A 23,190-nucleotide genomic window follows, 5' to 3' on the forward strand; every position below is an offset into this window, starting at 1 on the left:
ACATTGGACAGGTACTACAGGCATGATAAAACATGAACAAACCTTGCAGCTCTGTTTTCGAAAGGTGGGGCGACGGCTGGGGCTTAAGCCCAGCCGGAATGCCCAGAGAGTGGAAGGACCAGGAGAGGAGCAGTATCTCCCCTGTAACACAAGAGGGCAGCCACCCTGGTGTGTGCTGGGGCCACGGGAACAGAGCTTGGAAGCTCAACCCTGTGGGGGCCCGTGTCCACCGCCAGGGGGTGCCTGGACATTGACTAAGCCCTGGACTGCAACATTTCTGCCACACCAAGAAGTGCTGCCAGAACAGGAACTAGGCACACCCTGAGTGCTTCCGGGTGCCCATGCAGCTCTTCTGCCACACCAGGAAGTGCTGCAGGAAGGTCATCAGGGAGCGCTTGGAGCACATCCGGGTGAACTATAAAATGAGCCGCCTCATTCCAATCGAGGAGCCGGAGTCGGGAGGCAGAGGATGAAGCTTGTGAGTGGAGGAGTGAGGGCAGCAAAGAAGACGAAAGAAAGGACTGTGAGCATTATTGTGGTTGAGTTGTGCACTGTGTGCTGTAGAGAAAAATTAAACGTGTGTGTTTTGGGACTTCTGTCTGTATTTGGGCTGATCTTCCACAAAGGTTTAATATCAAATTTATTTTTTACAATAGCATTTTATTTTTAATTTATTGTGACACCTAGACAATGTTTCTCAAGAATGTGCAAACTTCACAGAGAGAATGTTATTAACAACACTAAAATAACATGAACCAAAACTGAAATAAGCCTACCATGAGCTCTGAAGATTCTATCTTCAATTTCATGAGAAAATGGTATTTTTGTTGCTTTGAGGTCATCGAGGAAGTCTTCATTTAAAATTGGTGCAGGTATATCACTGGTGTTCAGAGCAGACTGAAATCAATTCAGATAACTAGAGGTTAGCGTTCAAAACACAGAAACCATAACTTGATGCCTACTGGACATACTGCAAATTAAAGAAACTTGAGAGAAACTGTAACAAGCAATATTCCTATAAGGTTGCTGGATGCCAGCACCCAACGAAGCAGTATGAGGGAAAATGCAGAAACCAAACCTGAATGGAACTATAGTCTTTTGCATGGCACAAAGAAATATACACCCATATTGATATGTAATTAAAGGCCAATTAAAGTGTCAACCAATCTAACCTTCATATCTCTTGAGATGTAGGAGGAAACCAGAACACCCTTAGAAAACCCCCATAAATAGAGAGAAACCCTAAACAGAGGCCACGCTGTTTAACGGCCAGGACCCAGTGGCTGCGTAGAAGCTGTACCACAATACCTCCACTCTGCTTCCATCCATTTTCCAACCCGCTGAATCCGAACACAGGGTCACGGGGGTCTGCTGGAGCCAATCCCAGCCAACACAGGGCACAAGGCAGGAACCAATCCCGGGCAGGGTGCCAACCCACCACAGGACACACACAAACACACCCACACACCAAGCACACACTAGGGCCAATTTAGAATCGCCAATCCACCTAACCAGCATGTCTTTGGACTGTGAGAGGAAACCCACACAGACACGGGGAGAACACTCTGCTTAACATAAAAAATAAAAATTTTCTATGATACATGAGCTATCATTAGAACATTAGAACATTCTAGACAAGAACAGGCCATTCAGCACAACAAAGCTCGCCAGTCCTATCCACTTATTTCTTCCAAAAAACATCAAGTCGAGTTTTCAAAGTCCCCAACGTCTTACTGTCTACCACACTACTTGGTAGCTTATTCCAAGTGTCTATCGTTCTCTTGTTTTGTTTCTGGTGACTGCCAATTGCAGGGGACTTGAGCTAATCTTGGCAACAAGGCAGAAATCAATCCTCAATGGGACAAACTCACACATACACACACACACATCAACACAACTCATTCATACTTGGCTAATTTAGAGTTACCAATAAACCTAACCTGCACATCTGTGGTATATGGAATGAGACCTTGTACTGACATAGGAAAACATACAATCTCTAAGCAGAAAATTACTTGCATGGGATTGGAATCCAGTCTCTTGCATCTATGGAGTGGCAGCACTAATGACTACTAATCTGTGCCATTTGGCCACACATACGGTCACATTTGGTGGGTCAAAAGTGATGGTAATGGTGGTCTTTTCCCTGGGTAATGCAAGAGAACTGATCCCCTACCATGAATGCCTCAAATAAACAAAAGGAAAACTAATTAAAACTTTGAACATACCCTGGGTGGCGTTTTATGTTCAAGACTTGCTCCAAAGGTTTTTTCAAACCATTCTCTCAGCGCTGGCAAAACCATCCCGCTCAATCGATACCTAAAAAGGCACAAACAGGCTTCAGATTGACAGTTCTAAATAGGTACCACAAGTCCAATATTTTTGTTCAGCAGCCTTATTCTAACATGGCTGACAATAAAAACAGAAATAAATGTATCCACAGTAAATACAAATAGCATCACGTATATGATGAGGTCACAGATCAGGTGTTATGTTAATAACTGAGTAATTAAATATGCTGAAAATAGCTCTTTCGACATGGAGACATTTTTCATATTGGGTTTGCTAGTGATAAGCCAACATTGCAAAGTCGGTGATTAATAAGTGTTAATGTGTGACTTATTTATAGAAGGCACCCTTCAAAATTAATAATAATAATAATTTTTAATAATTTTTTGCATTTATATAGCGCTTTTCTCACTACTCAAAGCGCTTAGCAATTGCAGGTTAAGGGCCTTGCTTAAGGGCCCAACAGAGCAGAGTCCCTTTTTGGCATTTACGGGATTCGAACCGGCAACCTAAATTTCAATTGACATATAAAGGCCAACACTTACTGTAAAATGTTTTGACATTAGGGGGGCACAGTGGTAGCGCTGCTACTTTACAGTAAGGAGACCTGGGTTCGCTTCCCGGGTCCTCCCTAAGTGGAGTTTGCATGTTCTCCCCGTGTCTGCGTGGGTTTCCTCCCACAGTCCAAAGACGTGCAGGTTAGGTGCACTGGAGATTCTAAATTATCCCTAGTGTGTGCTTGGGTGTGTGTGCCCTGCAGTGGGCTGGCGCCCTGCCCGGGGTTTGTTCCTGCCTTGCGCCCTGTGTTGGCTGGGATTGGCTCCAGCAGACCCCCGTGATCCTGTGTTAGGATATAGCGGGTTGGACACTGACTGACTGTTTTGACATTAGTAGACCTAAGATTCATGTTGGACTTGGATTTTAACTACTATAAAGATAGCAGTTTGTTGCCAAAAATACATTTTCATATTACAAAACTGTTGTTTAAAGTCAAGGGTTAGAAGTTACTTAAATAAAGGTGGATTTCTTAATTAAGTGAACAAGAATGATAGTGCTTATTTTAGGTCTTATAAAAACAGAACGACTAGTATTTCACTCAAATAACTATAACATCCGTTTCAAATACAAAAACAATGATTAAGTCTAAAAATTTAATTTGAAGCTTAAACTTTGCAAAACTAAAGTTGTCTCACTGCTTATGGATGCAGTTACTCTAAAAGGTTAAGCAGATGTCCCACAAAAAAAGAATTTTAAAATAGCTGTAAGCTTTACTAGCATCAGTCTATTCATAGACTAAATGCCGATGAAACACAGACACTCTCCCCTCGTTCTAAATATTGCTTACTCTGTAATCGCCACAGTAAGTTAAGCAGATCTGACCGTTTAATATCCACCTGGAGTAGCCTATTATCTCCACGGATATTTCAGTCGGGAGATGAATCTGGCAAAGCAGCTTCCAACAGAGTCATAAAATGAGGTATCAGGCTATGACATTTATTGATATTAAGTTTATCTTTAATGATAAACAGCTGTTTATATTCTTTGTACATTATGACAGAGTGCAGTCATATTTCAAGAGCCTTCCTCTGCTTAATATGTGTGGAAGGGTGCGTTTCTCATGGCTAAGCTCACTTTAACATTTATTTGGAATCTGATACAATTGGCAAGGGATACTTTTATTACATCTTTTTAATTCAAAGGGGCGATTAAGCAAACACTGAACAGCTGTCATGATGAAATGTTAAGGACATGTTGATATATTTCTAACAATGGATTAGCCCAGTATGTGTTAATGGAATGAGCTGGAAGTAGCGTCCAATGCTTGATTTACAGTGCCATGCAAAAGTATTCAGACCCTTAACAGGATCAACAACAAATCCTGCACTGACATTTTACTTTCTGTGATATTTTCTATTTCAAACAACATTAATGTAATGTAATATTGTTTGATGCTGTTTATGTAAAAAGGAATTATGCTGTCAACTTAAGTATTCAATCCCCACAATTTAATATTTTATACTTCTACCTTACAGTTTTAGGTTTTTTTAGGGTGGGTATATCTACCAGCTTTGCAAACTCTTAATGAGTGATTTTTACCCTTTCTTCCTTACAGATTAGCTCCAAATTGTTCTGTTAAAAATGTTACTGGAAGAAGCTGCTCAGTGATGTGCTCTGACCACTACAGGCAGTGAAAATGGGTGGTCTGATCTACTTCACTACAGCATTCTAATTTCTCCACAATTACATTTAAATTTCAAAGTGATATCCACTATGAGTTTACCAGTAACAAGTGCAGGTTATGCTGCTTGCACAAAGTATTTTGCAAACTGCTGTGCTTTATCTGCGATGGTCTGCAGATGTGGAATATCCAAAGAAAGAAATATGATGCTAGTCCTCAACTGTATGTTTTCTGTCAGCTAAGGCTTCACAATTTACATCTTAAGCTCTCAGTAACTGAGACCCTGCAAGTAACAAAATCCTGCATTGCACACAGGAAATACTTAGCATCAGTGGATCTTTAGCACGAGTCTGGTGCTGGAAACCTATTTTTGACAAAGACCATTTGCAATATTGAATGTTACAACAAGAACAGAAAATACAAGCTCTGTGCAGCCTGCATGTTTGATTACAGGAAAAAACGTTCACAAGCCAGTTTACCAGAGACGCTCAGAGAATCACACAACCTCCACTTTATTAGGTTCACCGACTTATTATTAGCACAGGCTGCCTGCACCTCACAACGGTCAATCAAGGTGGCTGCAACTCAATTTGCATAGCATGCAAAATTGGTCAACAGGTTTAACTTTTGTTCAGCTAACTATTAGAATGGCCAAGATACATGATCTCAGAAACTTCAGCACCATCAAACTACCACATGTTCAAATATGGTAGTTCTAGCCGCCCTCCTGTTATTTTTCACACGCTGCAGTCTCTATAGATGATAAAAAAATATACAGTGGATGTGAGGGCAAAAATCACCCTTTAATCAGGGAGGTCATTAAAGCTAACAGCAAGGACACAAACACTAAAATAACAGCTCTTTACAACAGGTGTGTGCAGCAGGTGTTCTCTGAAAAATCCATCAGGATAGCCATCTCACAAAAGGGAGTACACCCCTCACATTTTTGTAAATATTTTACTATATCTTTTCAGGGGACAACACTGAAGACATGACACTTTGATACAATGTAAAGTCAGTGTACAGCTTGTATAACAGTGCAAATTTGCTGTCTCCTCAAAATAACTCAACACACAGCCATTAATGTCTAAACTGCTGGAAACAAAAGTGAAAAATGTCCAAATTGTGCCCAAAGTGTCAATATTTTGTGTGGCCTCCATTATTTTCCAGCACTGCCTTAACTCTCTTGGGCATGGAGTTCACACGAGCTTCACTGGTTGCCACTGGAATCCTCTTCCACTCCTCCATGATGACATCACGGAGCTGGTGGATGTTAGAGACCTTGCGCTCCTCCACCTTCTCCAGAGATGCCCAATAGGGTTTAGGTCTGGAGACATGCCTGGCCAGTCCAGCACCTTTACCGTCAGTTTCTTTAGCAAGGCAGTGGTGGTCTTGCAGGTGTGTTTGGGGTCGTTATCATGTTGGAATACTGCCCTGCGGCCCAGTTTCCAAAGGGGGGGGGGATCATGCTCTGCTTCAGTATGTCACAGTACATGTTGGCATTCATGGTTCCCTCAATGAACTGTAGCTCTCCAGTACCGGCAGCACTTATGCAGCCCCAAACAATGACACTCCCACCACCATGCATGAATGACTGTAGGCAAGACACACTTGTCTTTGTACTCCTCACTTGGTTGCCGTCGCACACGCTTGACACCATCTCAACCAAATCAGTTGGTCTTGGTCTCATCAGACCACAGGACATGGTTCCAGTAATCCATGTCCTTAGTCTGCTTGTCTTCAGCAAACTGTTTGCGGGCTTCTTGTGCATCATCTTTAGAAGAGGCTTCCTTTTGGGACGACAGCCATGCAGACCAATTTGATGTAGTGTGCGGCGGGCGTATGGTCTGAGCACTGACAGACTGACCCCCCACCCCGTTAACATCTGTAGCAATGCTGGCAGCACTCATACGTCTATTTTCAAAAGACAACCTCTGGATATGACGCTGAACACGGGCACTCAACTTCTTTGGTCGACCATGGCGAGGCCTGTTCTGAGTGGAACCTGTCCTCTTAAACTGCTGTATGGTCTTGGCCACCATGCCGCAGCTCAGTTTCAGGGTGTTGGCTTCCAGCCGAGGCCATCTTTATGTAGAGCAACAATTCTTTTTTTCAGATCCTCTGAGAGTTCTTTGCCATGAGGAGCCATGTTGAACTTCCAGTGACCAGTATGAGAGTGGTACCACCAAATTTAACACACCTGAGACCTTGTAACACTAACGAGTCACATGACACCGGGGAGGGAAAATGGCTAATTGGGCACAATTTGGACATTTTTCACTTAGGGGTGAACTCACTTTTGTTGCCAGCGGTTTAGACATTAATGGCTGTGTGTGGAGTTATTTTGAGGGGACAGCAAATTTACACTGTGATACAAGCTGTACATGGACTACTGTACATTGGAGCAAAGTGTCATATATTCAATGTTGTCCTATGAAAAGATATCATAAAATATTTACAAAAATGTGAGGGGTGTACTCACTTTTGTGAGATACTGTATATACACACACACACAAAGAGCCTACAAAAAGTATTCACCCGTTAGAAGTTTTCATATTTCATTGTTATACAGCACTGGCTTTACTGTAATTCAGTTTTTCTGATGCTGATCTAACAGGACAACAGGAAAAGACTCTTTAACATCAAAGTAAAAGCAGATCTCTGCAAAGTGGTCCACGTTAATTCAAAATATTAAAAAAAAATTGATTGCACAATTATTCAAGCCCCTCATATGACACACGTAAATTATCACTGCTGCAGCCATTTGGCTTAAGCAGTCACAACCAGTTTAAAGGAGGTCACCTATCCATAGTCAGCAGGTCTCCAATGATTGTAGTATAAATTACTCCTCTATCTGGAAGGTTCACGGCGCCTACAAAAATTGAGTGATTGTGCAAGACGATGACTAGTGAGGAAGACCATCAAGGGACCTCTGGGAAGTCTGAAAGAATCAAAAGCTACAGTAGCCAAAACTGGAGAGAACGTGCAGACCACAACTGTTGCCTGGGTACTTCTCAAACTGCAGTTTTAAGGGAAAGAGGTAAAGAGAAATAACACACATGGCATCTCATCTAGAATCTTACCAGAGATGCATGGGAGACTCTGATGTTAGCTGGAAGAAGGCTCTATAGTCTAATAAGACCAATTTTGAGCTTGGCTTGAACTTGACTTCACATTGATTTATCATTATCAAAAAAATTCACTACTCCCACTGTGAAGCACGGTGATAGCAGAATGACGCTTCACTGCAGCAGGTCCTGGAAAGCTCGTTAGGGTAAAATGATTGCAGCAAGATGCAAGGGAATCCTGGTTGAAAAGCCACTGCAGCTTGCAAAAACACATGTTTCTTGGGAGAAGATCATTTTTCCAACAAGACAACGGACCCCAAGTATAAAGCCCAAGCCACAAAAGAACAATTTAAAAACAACAATGTGAATGTCTTGGAGTGGCCAAGTCAGAGTCTAAATCTTTAATCCAATTCAGAATTTGTGGTTAGACTTGAATCACAATCCCCATGCAACCTGACAGCGCTTGAGAAGATTGGCTTAAAAGAATGGGGAAATGCCAGTGTCCAGAAGTGCAAAGTTGACAGAGACAGTCCCAAGCACACAGACTCGGGGCTGTCATGTCGGCCAAAGGTGCATCTTCTACATGATGGTTTGAAGGGGCTGAATACTTAGGCAAGCTATTACTTTGTGTTTTATATTTGTAACTACTTTAGACCACTTTGCAGCGATCAGTTTTCACTTTGGCATTGAAGAGTATTTTTCTTTGTCAAAAAAAAAAAAAATCTGTGTCAAAAACTGAATCAACTGTGATTCATTGATGTATTATAATAAAATGTATGTGAAAACTTTCAAGGTGGGGAATACCTTTCATGCGTATGGTATCTGTAGCCAAATGCTTTGAATTTTGTGCCCTCGACTACAAATGACAATACTGCAGAACAGTTTTAGAAAACCTCTAAGTAAATCACTGCACATATAAGCTCACATCAGATACAGTCAAGGACAATGACTGATTAAAGAGCATTGTTCTACACAACCCATAATAACATTCAAGATCAGCACAGGTGAAAGCCACCAGGCTTACAAACAAACCTCTAGTAATTTAGTGGGCAAATAGAAGTGGTACATCACTCAACCTAGATGCAACATTCAACGTTGTATAGTATTTTGGAAGAAAGGTTAATCACTACATGGGCACTGTGGAGTTTGCTCTGCCAGGGGAAACTGAGGTTGAGCTTCCAATGCTACAGAGGGCGACATGGAAATAAATCGCAGTCTGAGAATAAGGTGTGTGTCTGTCACTATGTGTAAAATGATCTGGTTCTCAATCCAGTAACCTTCATTAGTCCTACCCACTTCTTCATTTCGACACCACTTCCCCCCCAACCCCAATTTCGTGCACAACAATTTCAAATCATTCCTTTGTAATCCCAGTGATAAAAGTTTGTCATATGGGAATCAATTTTAATGGGTAAGCTTTAAATTGAAGTTTATTTACCTTTAAAATGTATAGTAATTAAAATATTATCACAATTACATTACTCCATTTACTGTGCATTTCCTGTATATGCAATATTTGGTACAAAGCAGAAATCGCCTAGTTCATTACAAGGTACATCACATCAGAGAAACTTGAAATTACAACACATTAGATGTGCTTACAAAAATGGAGTATTGAAAAAGGAACTCTAAATCAGAGCTGGGAAAATACTCCCCCGCCCCCCAACCCCCACAAAAAGCACATTGAGTCCCTTATTCATTTTCTGCCAATCTTGAGAATTTTCTTGTTAACACATTTACATACATCACAATTGAGAATCATTGAACAACAGATATCAGTGCAATTAATGTGATCATCATCAAGAGACTATTTTAATAATGTATGTTGAGCAAGAAATAACAGAGCAGAACCTCAAAAAAGAAGGTCCAAGACAAAAAAAAATGAAAAAGAAAAAATATTATTCACAATCAAATTAAGAATCTTATTGTAGAGAAGGATTAAATGGGTGGATAAAAAAAAAATGGAGAAACAAAAACCTGACAGCACACTGTTTGGGAAACTCCATATGCAGAGTGTTAAACACAAAATCTGGGTAAAGTAATATTTAAAAACTTTCACTAGATGGCAGCAGAGTATTACTAACATATTGAGCACAGCCAAAGCAACAACAGCCATCTTGGGCAACAACATAAATGACTTCTGTTCCAATTTATCATTTTATATGATTAAAGGGAGTCTATTCTCCTTTACATTGAATGTGTGCGATGTCCCTGTAACAATCTCTGTTTCCACACTGTTATTCTGTTTCACACACTGCTGACAGCGCTCTTAGTGAGTGCATCCAAGTTTTAATGGATAAAGGAAAAAGAATGCACATTGTATACTATAGTCTGAAAATTTAAATATCATTATAAATATTACTTTTTGTGGAAAGATTCCATCCATGAGTCTGGATTTTGAGTTAACAAATAAAAAAATAAACTCTGTACTCCCAGTTGTCTGGATTTAAATTTTACACACTGCTTTTTTCTGGTAAGGTCATCGTGACTCCTTGACAAACAGGATTCCCCATATTCTGCTAAACAGTACAGTGATCCCTCGCTATATCACGCTTCGACTTTCACGGCTTCACTCTATCGCGATTTTTTCTCATACACGCTTACATCAATACGCATGCGCTTTCTGAGAACTTTTATCTAAGCCCCATGATGGCTCCTAAACGTGCTGCTTTTTCTAAGCCTTCTGAAAATGAAACTAAGTGCCAGAGGAAGATGCGTACCATCCAGGAGAAGGCGAAACTCTTGGATATGATCAAAGATGGCAATATCCTACAAAAGCCTCCTCACGCAAATGAAAAGACAGCGCCAGCAACTGCCAATCAAGATGTTCTTCAGCCGCGCACCCGGACACCCACTGCCTACTCCTAGTACTCCTTCAGCGGAAGAAGACAACAACGCACCTGCTGAAGATACTGCACCACCTGATGACTCTCCTACTGAGGTCGTGCCTTCATAGGTTAGTGGTTGTGTGTAAGAGCTGTGTGTGTGCGTGTAATTAAATGTACAGTACAATAATAATAATAATAATATATTTGTAACGTCTAATATGTCTTATTTTCTCTTATTTTGTCTAATATATTGGGTAATACGAGTGTAATGGTGACTAAAGGGTGTTATTTCATGTCTAGAGGGCTCTAATAATGTTAAAAAACGTATTTAGAAGGTCATAAACAGGTTTTCTATACTCTAACTGCAAAAATATTCGATTTATAAATAAAGAATCCTACTTCGCGAAAATTCATCTATCACGGTTGAGTCTGGAACGGATTAACCGTGATAAACGAGGGTTCACTGTATAGCTTATTTTAGTAAATTCCCAGGTGGTGTTCATGAGAGATGCATCCTCCTCAGTGCTCTGTGTCAGCTGAAGTCTCTTCCAAAGAGGCCATTCTCTGTATGTATCCTCCTGTTAAGAGGCACATGTGGGCATCTGGACTAAAAGACCAAGCCATTTTTAACTAGTTCTCCTTGATAATAAGCTGCAGCACCTCTAATCAGTGATTGATCTTGATCTTCTCAAGCTGATACCAGAGAAGAAGTTCTTTCAACTTACATAGGACTCTAACCTTAGTCTTTCTACTTCTGACCATTATCTGTTGCTTTATACACAGATCTTCACAACAGGTGAAGAAAGAAATTGGATTAAGGAACTCACCAGCTTTATCCAAAGACTTAACACTATATTGCCAAATGTTTGAAAATTTAAAAAAGGAACAATTCTGAAAAAAAAAATATGCATGCAGAATAAAAAGTATTTTTGTTTCATTATAATCTTAGCTTCCCCTGGTAAACTTCAGTTACTTTTCTATGGCAAACTTCCATAGGCTTCACTTTAGTATGTCAGTATGTTCAATATGCTCAGTACATTCAATTCATTCGGCATGGTTTGAAAGTGTTTGCCCTCCATGCCTTACCAAGTGTCAAGGCAGACCATAAACTGAAGTAGTATGTAGTAAGAATGACAAGAAGTATTTAGAATATTCCATTTGCAATTTAGCTGACTATATACTAATACATAGGCAAACATTTTAACATAACTAAGAAAATACTTCTATCAAGTTAAGACCCAACTAATTAACAATTTGCTCTTACACCAACCATACTGAAAATAATGCCCCACCCAAAACACAAACCAGACCAAAAACCAGCCTTCAATCTTCTGGGATGACTTTCCATAAGACTTTTGGTGTGTGTCTGTGGGAATTTGCTCCCATTCAGCCAAACAAACATTTTTAAGGTCAGGTATTGATGTTGGACGAAAATATTTGGCTCACAACTGGTGTTCCAAATTATCCCAAAGCTGTTCAGTAGAGTGGAGGTCTTCCTCCAAGTCTTTTTGGATCTGGTTTTGTGCATGGGGTACAGTCATGCTAAAAGAGAAAAAAGCCTTCCCCAAACTGTTGCCACAAAGTTTTTAAATGTCTTTGTCTAATTTTATATGCCAAGGGGGGTTGTGGCTCCTAATCCCTGCTGACACACTCTTATTCCTCCTATCAGGCAGCACGTAGCAACACATTACACGTTGCGCTGCCCCCTCTTCCAGGAACTCTCTGATTTACTGCATCATCAATCGGTGCGCAGGCCAAGCCCTAAGGCGACTAACTGTCATGCTCACACTCTCTCTCACAGTCACAATCTCTCCAGTAAGTACACCGGTTTTGTTTTTTAAAAATTTTACTCTGGACTAACTAAACTCTTATGGCTTCTTTTTAACTGGGCAATGCACCGCTCTTATTGTCTCTTTATTCTTTTTCAACTGCAAAAGGCAGCCGACTTCGCCTGTATGGATGTTCATCCAATTCCCACAATACTGCGTAAATCAGGCACGGATACCACGGACACACAAAACCTGAGCCAGTGTGAAGCCACACCTCCTCCTCACTCAGGATAAGAGTGATTGTTTTGTCAATAGTTAATTAACATAAAGGTAAGGCTATAAATAGGTATACTGCGATGAGCAATTATGACTTTCTGTGGCCACAATGATGTATACCCCTTCATGCCAACAGTATTCCCTGATGATAGTGGCCTCTTTCAGCAGGATAATGCATCTTGTCACACTGCAAATATTGTTTAGGAATGGTTTGCAGAACCTGACAAAGAGTTCAAAATGTTGACATGGCCTCCATATTTCCCAGATCTCAATTCGATCGAGGATCTGTGGGATGTGCTAGAGAAACAAGTCCAATCTCTGGAGGTCCCACTTCACAATTTAAAAAAAAAAATCCTGGTGAATATCTAGACTGATATGGAAATGTGTTAGGAACAAAAGGAGGCCACATCTCTTGATGGAAATGAAAATGATCAACCTACACAGGGCTGAATTCAGAGACACCCCGAAAATCAAAGGGAAAAAATGATGCAGTGGTAGGCAGGCGAGTCTATTTGGCCAAAATTTCATTGCAGCAACTCCAAATCATACTCAGTAGTTTGTATGGCCCATTGTGCTTGAATGCATGCCTGACAACGTGGGGGGGTGGGGGTGGGGGTTATGCTCCGAATGAGACAACAAATGGTGTCCTAGGGGATCTCCTCCCAGATCTGGACCAGGCCATCACTGAGCTCCTGGACAGTCTGAAGCATCAGATGGACCGAAACATAATGTCCCACCCAGAGGTGTTCTATTGGATTGAGGTCAGGCGAGTGACCATGGGGTCCAATCAATGGTATCGATTCCTTCACCCTCTCGCCACATGAGGCCGGGCATTGTCATGCACCATGAGGAACCCAGGACCCACTGCAACAGAATAGGGTCTCAAAATGGGTTCAAGGATTTCATCCCAAAACGTAATGGCAGTCAAGGTGCCGTTGTCTACCCTGTAGAGATCTCTGTGTTCCTCCATGGATATGCCTCCCCAGATGTATCATCACTGACCCACCATCAAACTGGTCATGCTGAATGATGTGACAGGCAGTATAACATTCTCCACAGCTTCTCCAGACCCTTTTACGTCTGTCACATGTGCTCAGGGTGAACCTGCTCTCATCTGTGAAAAGTATAGGGCACCAGTGGTGGACCTGCCAATTCTGGTATTCTATGGCAAATACCAATCGAGCTCCATGGCGCCGGGCAGAGAGCACAGATCCCACTAGAGGATGTCAGGCCCTCAGGCCATCCTCATGAAGTCTGTTTCTGATTGTTTGGTCAGAGACATTCACACCAGTGGCCTGCCTGCAGGAGGTCATTTTGTAGGCTAAAGCAGTGCTCATCCTGTTCCTCTTATCCCAAAGGAGCATTTAACGGTCAGTCCTGCTGATGGGTTAAGGACCTTCTACAACTCTGTCCAGCTCTCCTAGAGTAACTGCCTGTCTCCTGGTATCTCCTCCATGCTCTTGAGACTGTGCTACGAGACACAGCAAACCTTCTGGCAATGGCACGTATTGATGTGCCTGCCATCCTGGAGAAGTTAGTCTACCTGTGCAACCTCTGTAGGGTCCAGGTATGGCCTCATGCTACCAGTAGTGACACTGACCGTAGTCAAATGCAAAACGAGTGACAAAACAGATGAGGAGGGAAAAATGTCAAGGGCCTCCCTCCACCGGTTAAACCATTCATTCCTGTTTTGGGGGTTGTCTCATTGTTCCCCCTCTAGTGCACCTGTTGTTAATTTCATTAACATCAAAGCAGATGCAACTGATGAACAAGCCCCCCTGCTACTTAACTGATCAGATCAATAACCCACAAGTTTCGTTGACTTGATGCTATACTCAGATTAAAAAGTGTTCCTTTAATTTTTTGGAGCAGTGTATATATACATATACACACATACAGTACTGTGCAAACGTTTTAGGCAGGTGTGAAAAAATGCTGTAAACAAAGAATGCTTTCAGAAATATAAATAATGATTGTTTATTGTTATCAATTCACAAAATGCAAAGAGAGCGAACAAAAGAAAAATCTAAATCAAATCAATATTTGGTGTTCCTACCTTTTGCCTTCAAACCAGCATCAATTCTTATAGGTTCACTTGCACAAAATTAGGGATTTTGTAGGATTCTAGTCAGGTGTCTGATCAACCAATTCTACCAAACAGGTGCTAATGATCATCAATGTCACACGTAGGTTGAAACACAGTCATTAACTGAAACAGAAACAGCTGTGTAGGAGGCTTCAAACTGGGTGAGGAACAGCCAAACACTGCTACCAAGGTGAGGTTGTGGAAGACAGTTTCATGTCATGACCTGCATCAGCAAGGTCTCTCCCAAACAAAGATTTCAAAGCAGACTGGGGTTTCAAGATGTGCTGTTCAAGCTCTTTTGAAGAAGCACAAAGAAACGGGCAACGTTGAGGATCGTAGACGCAGTGGTCGGCCAAGGAAACTTAGTGCAGCAGATGAAAGACGCATCAAGCTTATTACCCTTCGAAATCGTAACATGTCCAGCAGTGCCGTCAGTTCAGAACTGGCAGAAACCAGTGGGACCCAGGTACACCCATCGACTTTCTGGAGAAGTCTGGGCAGAAGTGGTCTTCAGGGAAGAGTTGCAACCAAAAAGCCATACTTCCGACGTGGAAACAAGGCCAAGCGATTCAAGTATGCACGAAAACATAGGAACTGGGGTGCAGAAAAATGGCAGCAGGTGCTCTGGACTGATGAGTCAAAATTTGAAATATTTGGCTGTAGCAGAAGGCAGTTTGTTCGTCGAAGGGCTGGAGAGCGGTACAATAATGAGTGTCTGCAGGCAACAGTGAAGCATGGTGGAGGTTCCTTGAATGTTTGGGGCTGCATTTCTGCAAATGGAGTTGGTGATTTGGTCAGGATTAATGGTGTTCTCAATGCTGAGAAATACAGGCAGATACTTATCCATCATGCAGTACCATCAGGGAGACGTATGATTGGCCCCAAATTTATTCTGCAGCAGGACAATGACCCCAAACATACAGCCAAAGTCATTAAGAACTATCTTCAGCGTAAAGAAGAACAAGAAGTCCTGGAAGTGATGGTATGGCCCCCACAGAGCCCTGATCTCAACATCATTGAGGGTGTCTGGGATTACATGAAGAGACAGAAGGATGTGATGAAGCCTACATCCACAGAAGATCTGTGGTTAGTTCTCCAAGATGTTTGGAACAACCTACCAGCCAAGTTCCTTCAAAAACTGTGAGCAAGTGTACCTAGAAGAATTGATGCTGTTTTGAAGGCAAAGGGTGGTCACACCAAATATTAATTTGATTTAGTTTTCTCTTTTGTTCATTCACTGCATTTTGTTGATTGATGAAAATAAATGATTAACACTTCCATTTTTGAAAGCATTCTTTGTTTACAGCATCTTTTCACACCTGCCTATAACTTTTGCACAGTACTGTATATATATATATATATATATATATATATATATATATATATATATATATATATATATATATATATATATATATATATATATATAAATAAATATATAAACACATGCTGAGAGTGTTTGCTTGAAGACACATTGGAGACTCTGAAGTCAAATGGAAGAAGATTCAATGGTCTGATGAGAATTAAAATTTTGCCAGTCATACTAAGCATCATGTTTGGTGTAATCAAAATACTGCACATTACCAAAACACACCATCCCCACTGTGAATCTTGATGGTGGCAGTAGCATGTTGTGAGGAGGCTTCTCTACAGCAAGCCCTAGAAGGCTTCAGAAGGTAAAATGAATAGCAAAATTCACAGAAATCCAGCAAGAAAAAATGATGCAGTTAGCAAGAAACCTTCACCTAAGGAGAAGACTTGTTTTCCAGCTAGAAAATAACCGTAAGCATAACCTCAAATCTACACAGATGTGTAAAACTGATAGTGAGAGACCTGTCCAACAGTCTCAAGCCTGTAATTAATTGCTGTCAAAGATGCTGACTTGAAGGCGGGGGGGGGTGGGAATGGGTTATGCCATCAATTACTTCGTTCTTTATATGTGTAATTAATTTTAACCACTTTGCATTACAACAGGCATTAAGTAAGAGGAGGCACCTATGGCACAATGGCTAGCACTGCTGTCATACAACTCCATGGTCCTAGTATCAGAGCCCAATACATTGTCGATATGAAAGTCTTTTCTGTGCCCAAATGTGTTTTCCTGTGAAATTTTGGTTAATTCTCACATCCTAAAGAAGTGAAAATTGGCCCTGAAAGGGGCATTCTGCGCTTTGATGGACAGGATGCCTCAATCAGGGTTAGATTCTGCCTTGCAACATTAGCTTTCCCTCTTTACCCTGTAATATACTTGGGAAACTTTGGGAAAAATATGCATGCCGAGTCCAAATATAATGAATTTTGTTACTTAATTGATATACCAAAGTTTAATTTATGTAAACAGACAATACCTATAAAAAGCATTTAAAACTGTTCGCTTACCTTTTCCCTGTAAACTCAGCTTGACCTTTTTTATTAAATATGAATTTTGAATCACTGTATCCCCAGCCATTCCACTTCAGTAAATCCTGTCTGTTAAGGAAAGTAAAAATATAAACAAAGCAGTTAGTACTGTCATCAGGCATTAAATAATACATTTTATTTATATAGCACCTTTCCTATCTTTTACTGGGTTCTAAGCCACTTTAAGGTTGAAGTTAAATTATTACTAAAATAATCCATCTTGCTAAGCTAAGTAATAAGACATTGCTATTCTATATTGTATATATATTGTAGAAGATCAGCCCGGCTACAGACAGACATACAGACCAACAATGTCCAGAACACACACGTTTATTTCTCTTTGGCACAACACAATGCACAAACCAAAATAAATTCAGTTCTTTCTTCTCCAACTTCCACTGCTCACTCGCAAGCTCCCTGAGTGGAGTGAGGCAACCTTCCTTTATACTGCACCCGAAAGTGCTCCAGGTGCTTCCTAATTAACATCCGGCAACACTTCCAGGTGTGGCAGAAGTGCTGTATGCCAAGGCTCCAGAGCTGTCCAGGATATATATATATATATATATATATATATATATATATGTCCACGAAGGGAAAAAGAAATAATCACGTATCATAAAATAGTTTTTTATTCCTGAGCTTTCAACCCCTATCAGGGGTCCTCATCAGAGGATAATGCTTAGACTTACAAGAATCAAAGGCAATATATAGCAACACATTCAGTGGGGGGTGGGTGGAGGTGACCCCCCCCCACCCCCACCCCCTCGATCATACTGACTTAGTCACCTCCACCCACCCCACCGGGTGTCCCTGGACATCTGTCACAATATATATATATATATATATATGTATTTCACTACTACGCAAAGATCTGTTTGATGATTAACTTTATCACAGTAAAACAATATGAAGAGAGTTTAAAATGTTTTGTGATGCAAGCAGCTATAAAAGATCCATGTTTGCAGGAAAGCACAGGATCAAAACTAACTATGATTTCCACAGTGAAAAGACCACTGAGAAAATCACAGAATTTATACATACCAAACTGGATTTCATAAACACAGAAATGTATGGAATTTCTTACCCAGGCACTTTTTTAATAATCTGTCTATATAATACCTCTGAATTATATTCAAATGCTGGCATTCAGCTAGACTGTTCTCTTCCATACATTGGCAGTCCACCATCTTAAAAGAGAATCCTGAAGGAGGAAACTCAACATCACATCAGTTGTGAGTGCATCTCCTTCCAGAAACTTCACTATTGGGTCTTCAAGAAGGAAACCAGACAAATCTCTATAATTATTTGCATCACTAATTTTTTTTACTGTGCAAAGGCTTAGCTTACCTGCTGTCTACAACTAAAAATTATTGGGATATAAAACATCACCACTACTCTGGATGAAACTTTGTTATCAACTGGGATTGCCAAACAAGATCTAAGGCTCCAAAGCAGGACTCTGATAACACTGATAATCTTGACTAGTCTCATTCATGTTTTGAATGAGCACAGAGAGAACATTAAGGTAACTTTTCGTTGGTTCTTTTCATTTACAAAACAATCAGTATTGAACACTGTAATTAAAGACATAATGTCTCACTTTGTTCAAGATGTTCTTGTTATCAGAATAATCTCTGTCCAATGTTATAAAACACACCAAGTAGGTGCTCCTCTATAACGAATTAAGAAAAATGTTACCACTTGACTACATGAACAGATCTGCAGGGCACAAAACGAAATCTGAATGATGACTTTGTGAGAAGAAGAAAATAAAACAAACAAAAAAAAAAACTCAAACGACTAAGTAACTACATTAATTTATGAATAATACAAGTATAAAAATCAGGCTACTTCATATTATGCCAACTTCTCACCTATGCTCACAGCAAAATCACCAAGTGCTCAATTCCTTCAGTTGGTTAAATTGATTTATCACAATGGGTTGCAAAACGGAAAGCTTGAAAAACACGGCTGTGCACAATTCAGATGTTACCAATGCTACCTGAATGGTACAGCACCTATGAAACGGTCAAATCGAATTTTTTACCCAGAAAATGCTGAAATGACGATTTCCACATAAAACTGTGCCTGCTGATTATTAATGCTCAATTCTGTAAAATAATGTGTGAAAATATTTTCAAAATATCCACCCCATAAGGTGCTGACAGCAATATATAACAGCTCTCTTCATATGGCCAACAAAAATCATTAAACCGTATCTTTAAACTCACACTATAGTACAGCTCTTACAGAGAACTAAGTGGTCTATAATAGCTATTTTACCATCATGAGGTAACCACATACTGCTTAAAACGACTTTCAGATGTGATCTTTACTTTTAAAAGAGAGGGGAAAAAATCAACATGAAGAAATGTGACACCTTTTACACTATTAATGAGGTGTCAGTTGAACTTACTCAAAGTAAAATACTACTACACAACAATCATTTTCATTTAATAATGTTAGTATTTCAAACAACTACTGTTTTCTTATGCACAATTTTGGCTGATTCGTTTAAAAACTGCCCAAGAGAGCAGAAAAAAGCAAGAGAAGACTACACCCAGAAAAGTAGGCAGAAATCCCTCAAAGGCAATTCACACATAATACTGGCCAGACAACTGGACCGACAGCTTGAGCAAATAGTTTACAGGAACTAGAGTAGACATACAAACAGACTCTGGGCTTAGAAAATGTTTTAAATTCCTAAAGAAGCAAAACGCCAGCACTAACACCATCAAGCAAAAAAAGTCAAACTACACCCAATGCATGTGTTCAAATACTGTAGACACAGCAGCTTTTTCTGACGGCAGCTTTGAGTAAGATTTTAAAACAGAAAAAAATGTGTACTTTGTTCTTTTAACTGCATGTTCTAGTCAGTGGACAACTACTCCATACAGCATGTAATACTTTTTACATTTATTATAAATCACAAGGACTGCATTTCTTAACCTGTGATTGTATGTGAGGAGACACAAAAATAAATGTACAACAATGCAAGGTACAACAGTGGTGGGTTGGAGAGAAGATGGAGTAAAGGTCTAGAAGTGGAATAAGGCTGAGAGGAGGTGGCTCTGAATATTAGTCATACAGCAGCACAGCACCCAAGTCTCCATCCTCAGTCACACTTCAACTACATTATTTCTCCCATGAGAGTCTGCTTTTATCTCTGCTCCCGGGCTGCCCATGCCAATCTGAATCCTCCACTGCTCCTGCAGTGTCCAAGTTAACGGCTACCTCTCACTCCGCAACTTCCTGACTCAGTCAATGCTAGGATAAAGACTCCCTGGGAATGGCATGCAAAGGACAATGGATTTTTGCAGAGAAGCTGGCATGTGCCCACTTTCTGCCCCTTTCCCTCCCCCAGATGTTCGAGACAGGCAGTCAGCAAATGTCTTAGTAATGTCTCTCTCTCTCACTGGTCCATTATACAAACAATGTAATATGTTTAATTTTGGTAAACATGTTTGGTTTAACATCAGTTTTACAAACGTTTTAGAGCTTGCCACATTAATGAAACATAACATTTAATGAGGGACAAAGATGAATTGTAACAATTATTAATAATAAAATATAATTTTTTAATGAGGGGACTGTGCTTAATTGTGTCCAAAATTGCTTGTATTTGAGAATTTAACAAGTATCTTCTTAAAGCAGTGTGGGCAAACTGTATTTTTTTATTTTTGCATCTCTTTTATTGCTTGGTTTGAAACTGAAATATTTTTGTAGTATGTACTGATCTCTACAGATTCATTATAATACCAGGCATATGATGTCACTGTGTAGTTATTACAAGGTAACAATTTAGTAAAACATGCAAGTATCTGCAAGTACACACCATGATTTGTAATAAAAGATATTAATCCTGCTAATCCACAGAAGATATTACAAAACAAGTTCACACTGCAGAAGTTTTATTTGGCTTTGACATAATATCCATATATTAACAGTTGCTCCTTTTAATTACGAACTGCCAGGGACCTAAAAAATATTTTGTTGTAAGAAAATTTCGTAGTAATGAGATTCTGCATTTGTCGCTATAGTGCTTTCTTTAACTTGCATCCAGGCGTTTGCAATCATTTCAATAGCATTTTTCTCAGAATTTCCTTGCGCTAATACACTTTCAGGGTGCAAATGATGCCCAAATCCAATGGCTGAAGCACTGCTGCGCAATTGGGCGGGAGGAATTCAACGCGAACATTATCTAAATGTGAAAGTATGTTGTGGGCAGCACAGTTATCATTCAGAAGCCGAATCATTCTTTTCTTCTTCTTCATATTGTGAGGTTTCTGAACTCTTTTGGGATTCCCCAGACAACGGGGCGACACGCTGAAGTGTGTCCCGAAGTGCGATTGCCGCATCTGTGGAAGATTGTTTGTCCGTTGCCGGGGCAACAGCAGGCTCACAGCGCTTCAATGAGGCGCCACAGAAGCAAATCCTAAAAGATTGGGGTCACGCTATAAGTCCCTGTCTTGCACCCCAAAACACGAGGCTGAGTCTCAGTACTTTAGCGACACCAGCTTTATTCAGCTTGAAACAGGAACAGCACGGTTATTTATTGTAGCGTGATCAGCCACTCTCCGATACACAGACACAGCAGTCAGGCAGGGTCGTGACATCGTTAGTGACCAAGTAATCCTGTTTCCTGCATTTACAACGTTCCTTACATCACCCATCGACATCTTTTCTGTTTGCTTCAGTGAAGAGCCGCAGCAGAGCTGTGAGCCTACTGTTGCTCCAGCAACGGAAAAAACAGTCTTCGACAGATGCGGTGATCGCACTTCGGGACGCTCTTCGGCGTGTTGTCCAGTTCGGGGAGGTCCCAAGAGAGTTAAAAAACCTCACATTTTCTTGAATGAGTGCCGCATTAATAAGAATGTTTCTTGAACGAGCATCACTGAACCACATAAAAATGGCTTTTTCGATGTCTTCAAGTGCAGCAGGTTGCATACGTTTGCAACCCGAGATTTTTCTTCTTTTTTTGCTCAGTCTGTCAAGAAAGATGACAGTGTCGATGGCGAAATTCCAAATTCACTGGCAACGTCTTTTTTCTTTTTGCCGCAATCACATGAACAGTTATCATTTTTCGTGTTTGCCGTTTCTATTGGAGGGTGACATTGAGTTAAATTCCAATGGATGTTTTTCAGATGTTGACGAGCAATATGCAAAAGGTATCACTGAAAACAAAAATAGTTTCTGTTTGGGGATCATTGTGCACAAATGAGCTGCGACCACAGAACTATCTGCTCTGTGGATGATTCATTTATGCAGTTCAAGGTGTTTTGGGCACTTCACTGTAATGAAAGTATCTGCTGAATGTATTTCGTAGTAACACGATTTCTATAGACTTGTGTCATATGGGGAAACTGTCTGGACAAGAAAGAAACAGAGATAGATACTTTATTAATCCCAAGGGGAAATTCACATACTCCAGGAGCAGCATACTGATACAAAAAACAATATTAAATTAAAGATTGATAATTAATGCAGGTAAAAACAGACAATAACTTTGTATAATGTTAATGTTTACTCCCCCGGGTGGAACTGAAGAGTCGCATAGTTTGGGGGAGGAACGATCTTCTCAGTCTGTCAGTGGAGTAGGACAGTGACAGCAGTCTGTCGCTGAAGCTGCTCTTCTGTCTGGAGATGACACTGTTTAGTGGATGCCGTGGATTCTCCATAATTAATAGGAGCCTGCTTAGCGCCCGTCGCTCTGCCACAGATATCAAACTGTCCAGCTCCATGCCAACAATAGAGCCTGCCATCCTCACCAGTTTGTCCAGGCATGAGGCGTCTTTCTTCTTAATGCTGCCTCCCCAGCACACCACCACGTAGAAGAATACTTCGTTGTAATGAAAATTTTGTTGTAAAGATATTCGTTGTGATGGAGTTTGACCTGTATTCTTATTTAAGTTCACTAATGGAACAGCATCTTTATTCGAAGTGGTGGAGAAGTTTGTTTCTTGGTGTGAAGAGAATTGTCTGCATCTTAACATCAGCAAAGCCAAGGAATTGGTTATTGACTTTCGCCGCACCAAAGAGGCTCTATGTCCAGTCACTTCAAGGAGTGAATGTAGAGGTGGTCCACATTAATGACAGGTTGGTCTAGTCTCGAAACACAAAGGAACTATAAATAAAAGGGAAGAGCAGACACTTTTTTCTTGGGAAACTGTATTCGTTTAACGTGGGAATTGACATCCTTCACATCTTTTAAAACACTGTGATGGCCTGTGTGGCATGCTGGGCTAGTAACATCACTTCAAGAGAGGCCCATCGCATCAAGACTATTTAAAAGGAC

General features: G+C 40.5%; 1 protein-coding gene across 1 annotated transcript in view; it reads right to left on the reverse strand.

The window, feature by feature from the left end:
• agps (alkylglycerone phosphate synthase) overlaps nt 1-23,190 on the reverse strand; it is a 204,820-nt gene that overhangs the window by 143,636 nt on the left and 37,994 nt on the right. Inside the window, exons 2-4 of the mRNA XM_028806233.2 lie at nt 16,875-16,964; nt 2,229-2,319; nt 777-897 (exon numbers count right to left, since the gene is read on the reverse strand). Of these exons, the coding sequence (XP_028662066.2) occupies nt 777-897; nt 2,229-2,319; nt 16,875-16,964 (302 nt within the window). The remainder of the gene's footprint in view (nt 1-776; nt 898-2,228; nt 2,320-16,874; nt 16,965-23,190) is intronic.

The sequence above is a fragment of the Erpetoichthys calabaricus genome, chromosome 8, assembly GCF_900747795.2.
Source record: "Erpetoichthys calabaricus chromosome 8, fErpCal1.3, whole genome shotgun sequence".
NCBI classification, from domain to species: domain Eukaryota; kingdom Metazoa; phylum Chordata; class Cladistia; order Polypteriformes; family Polypteridae; genus Erpetoichthys; species Erpetoichthys calabaricus.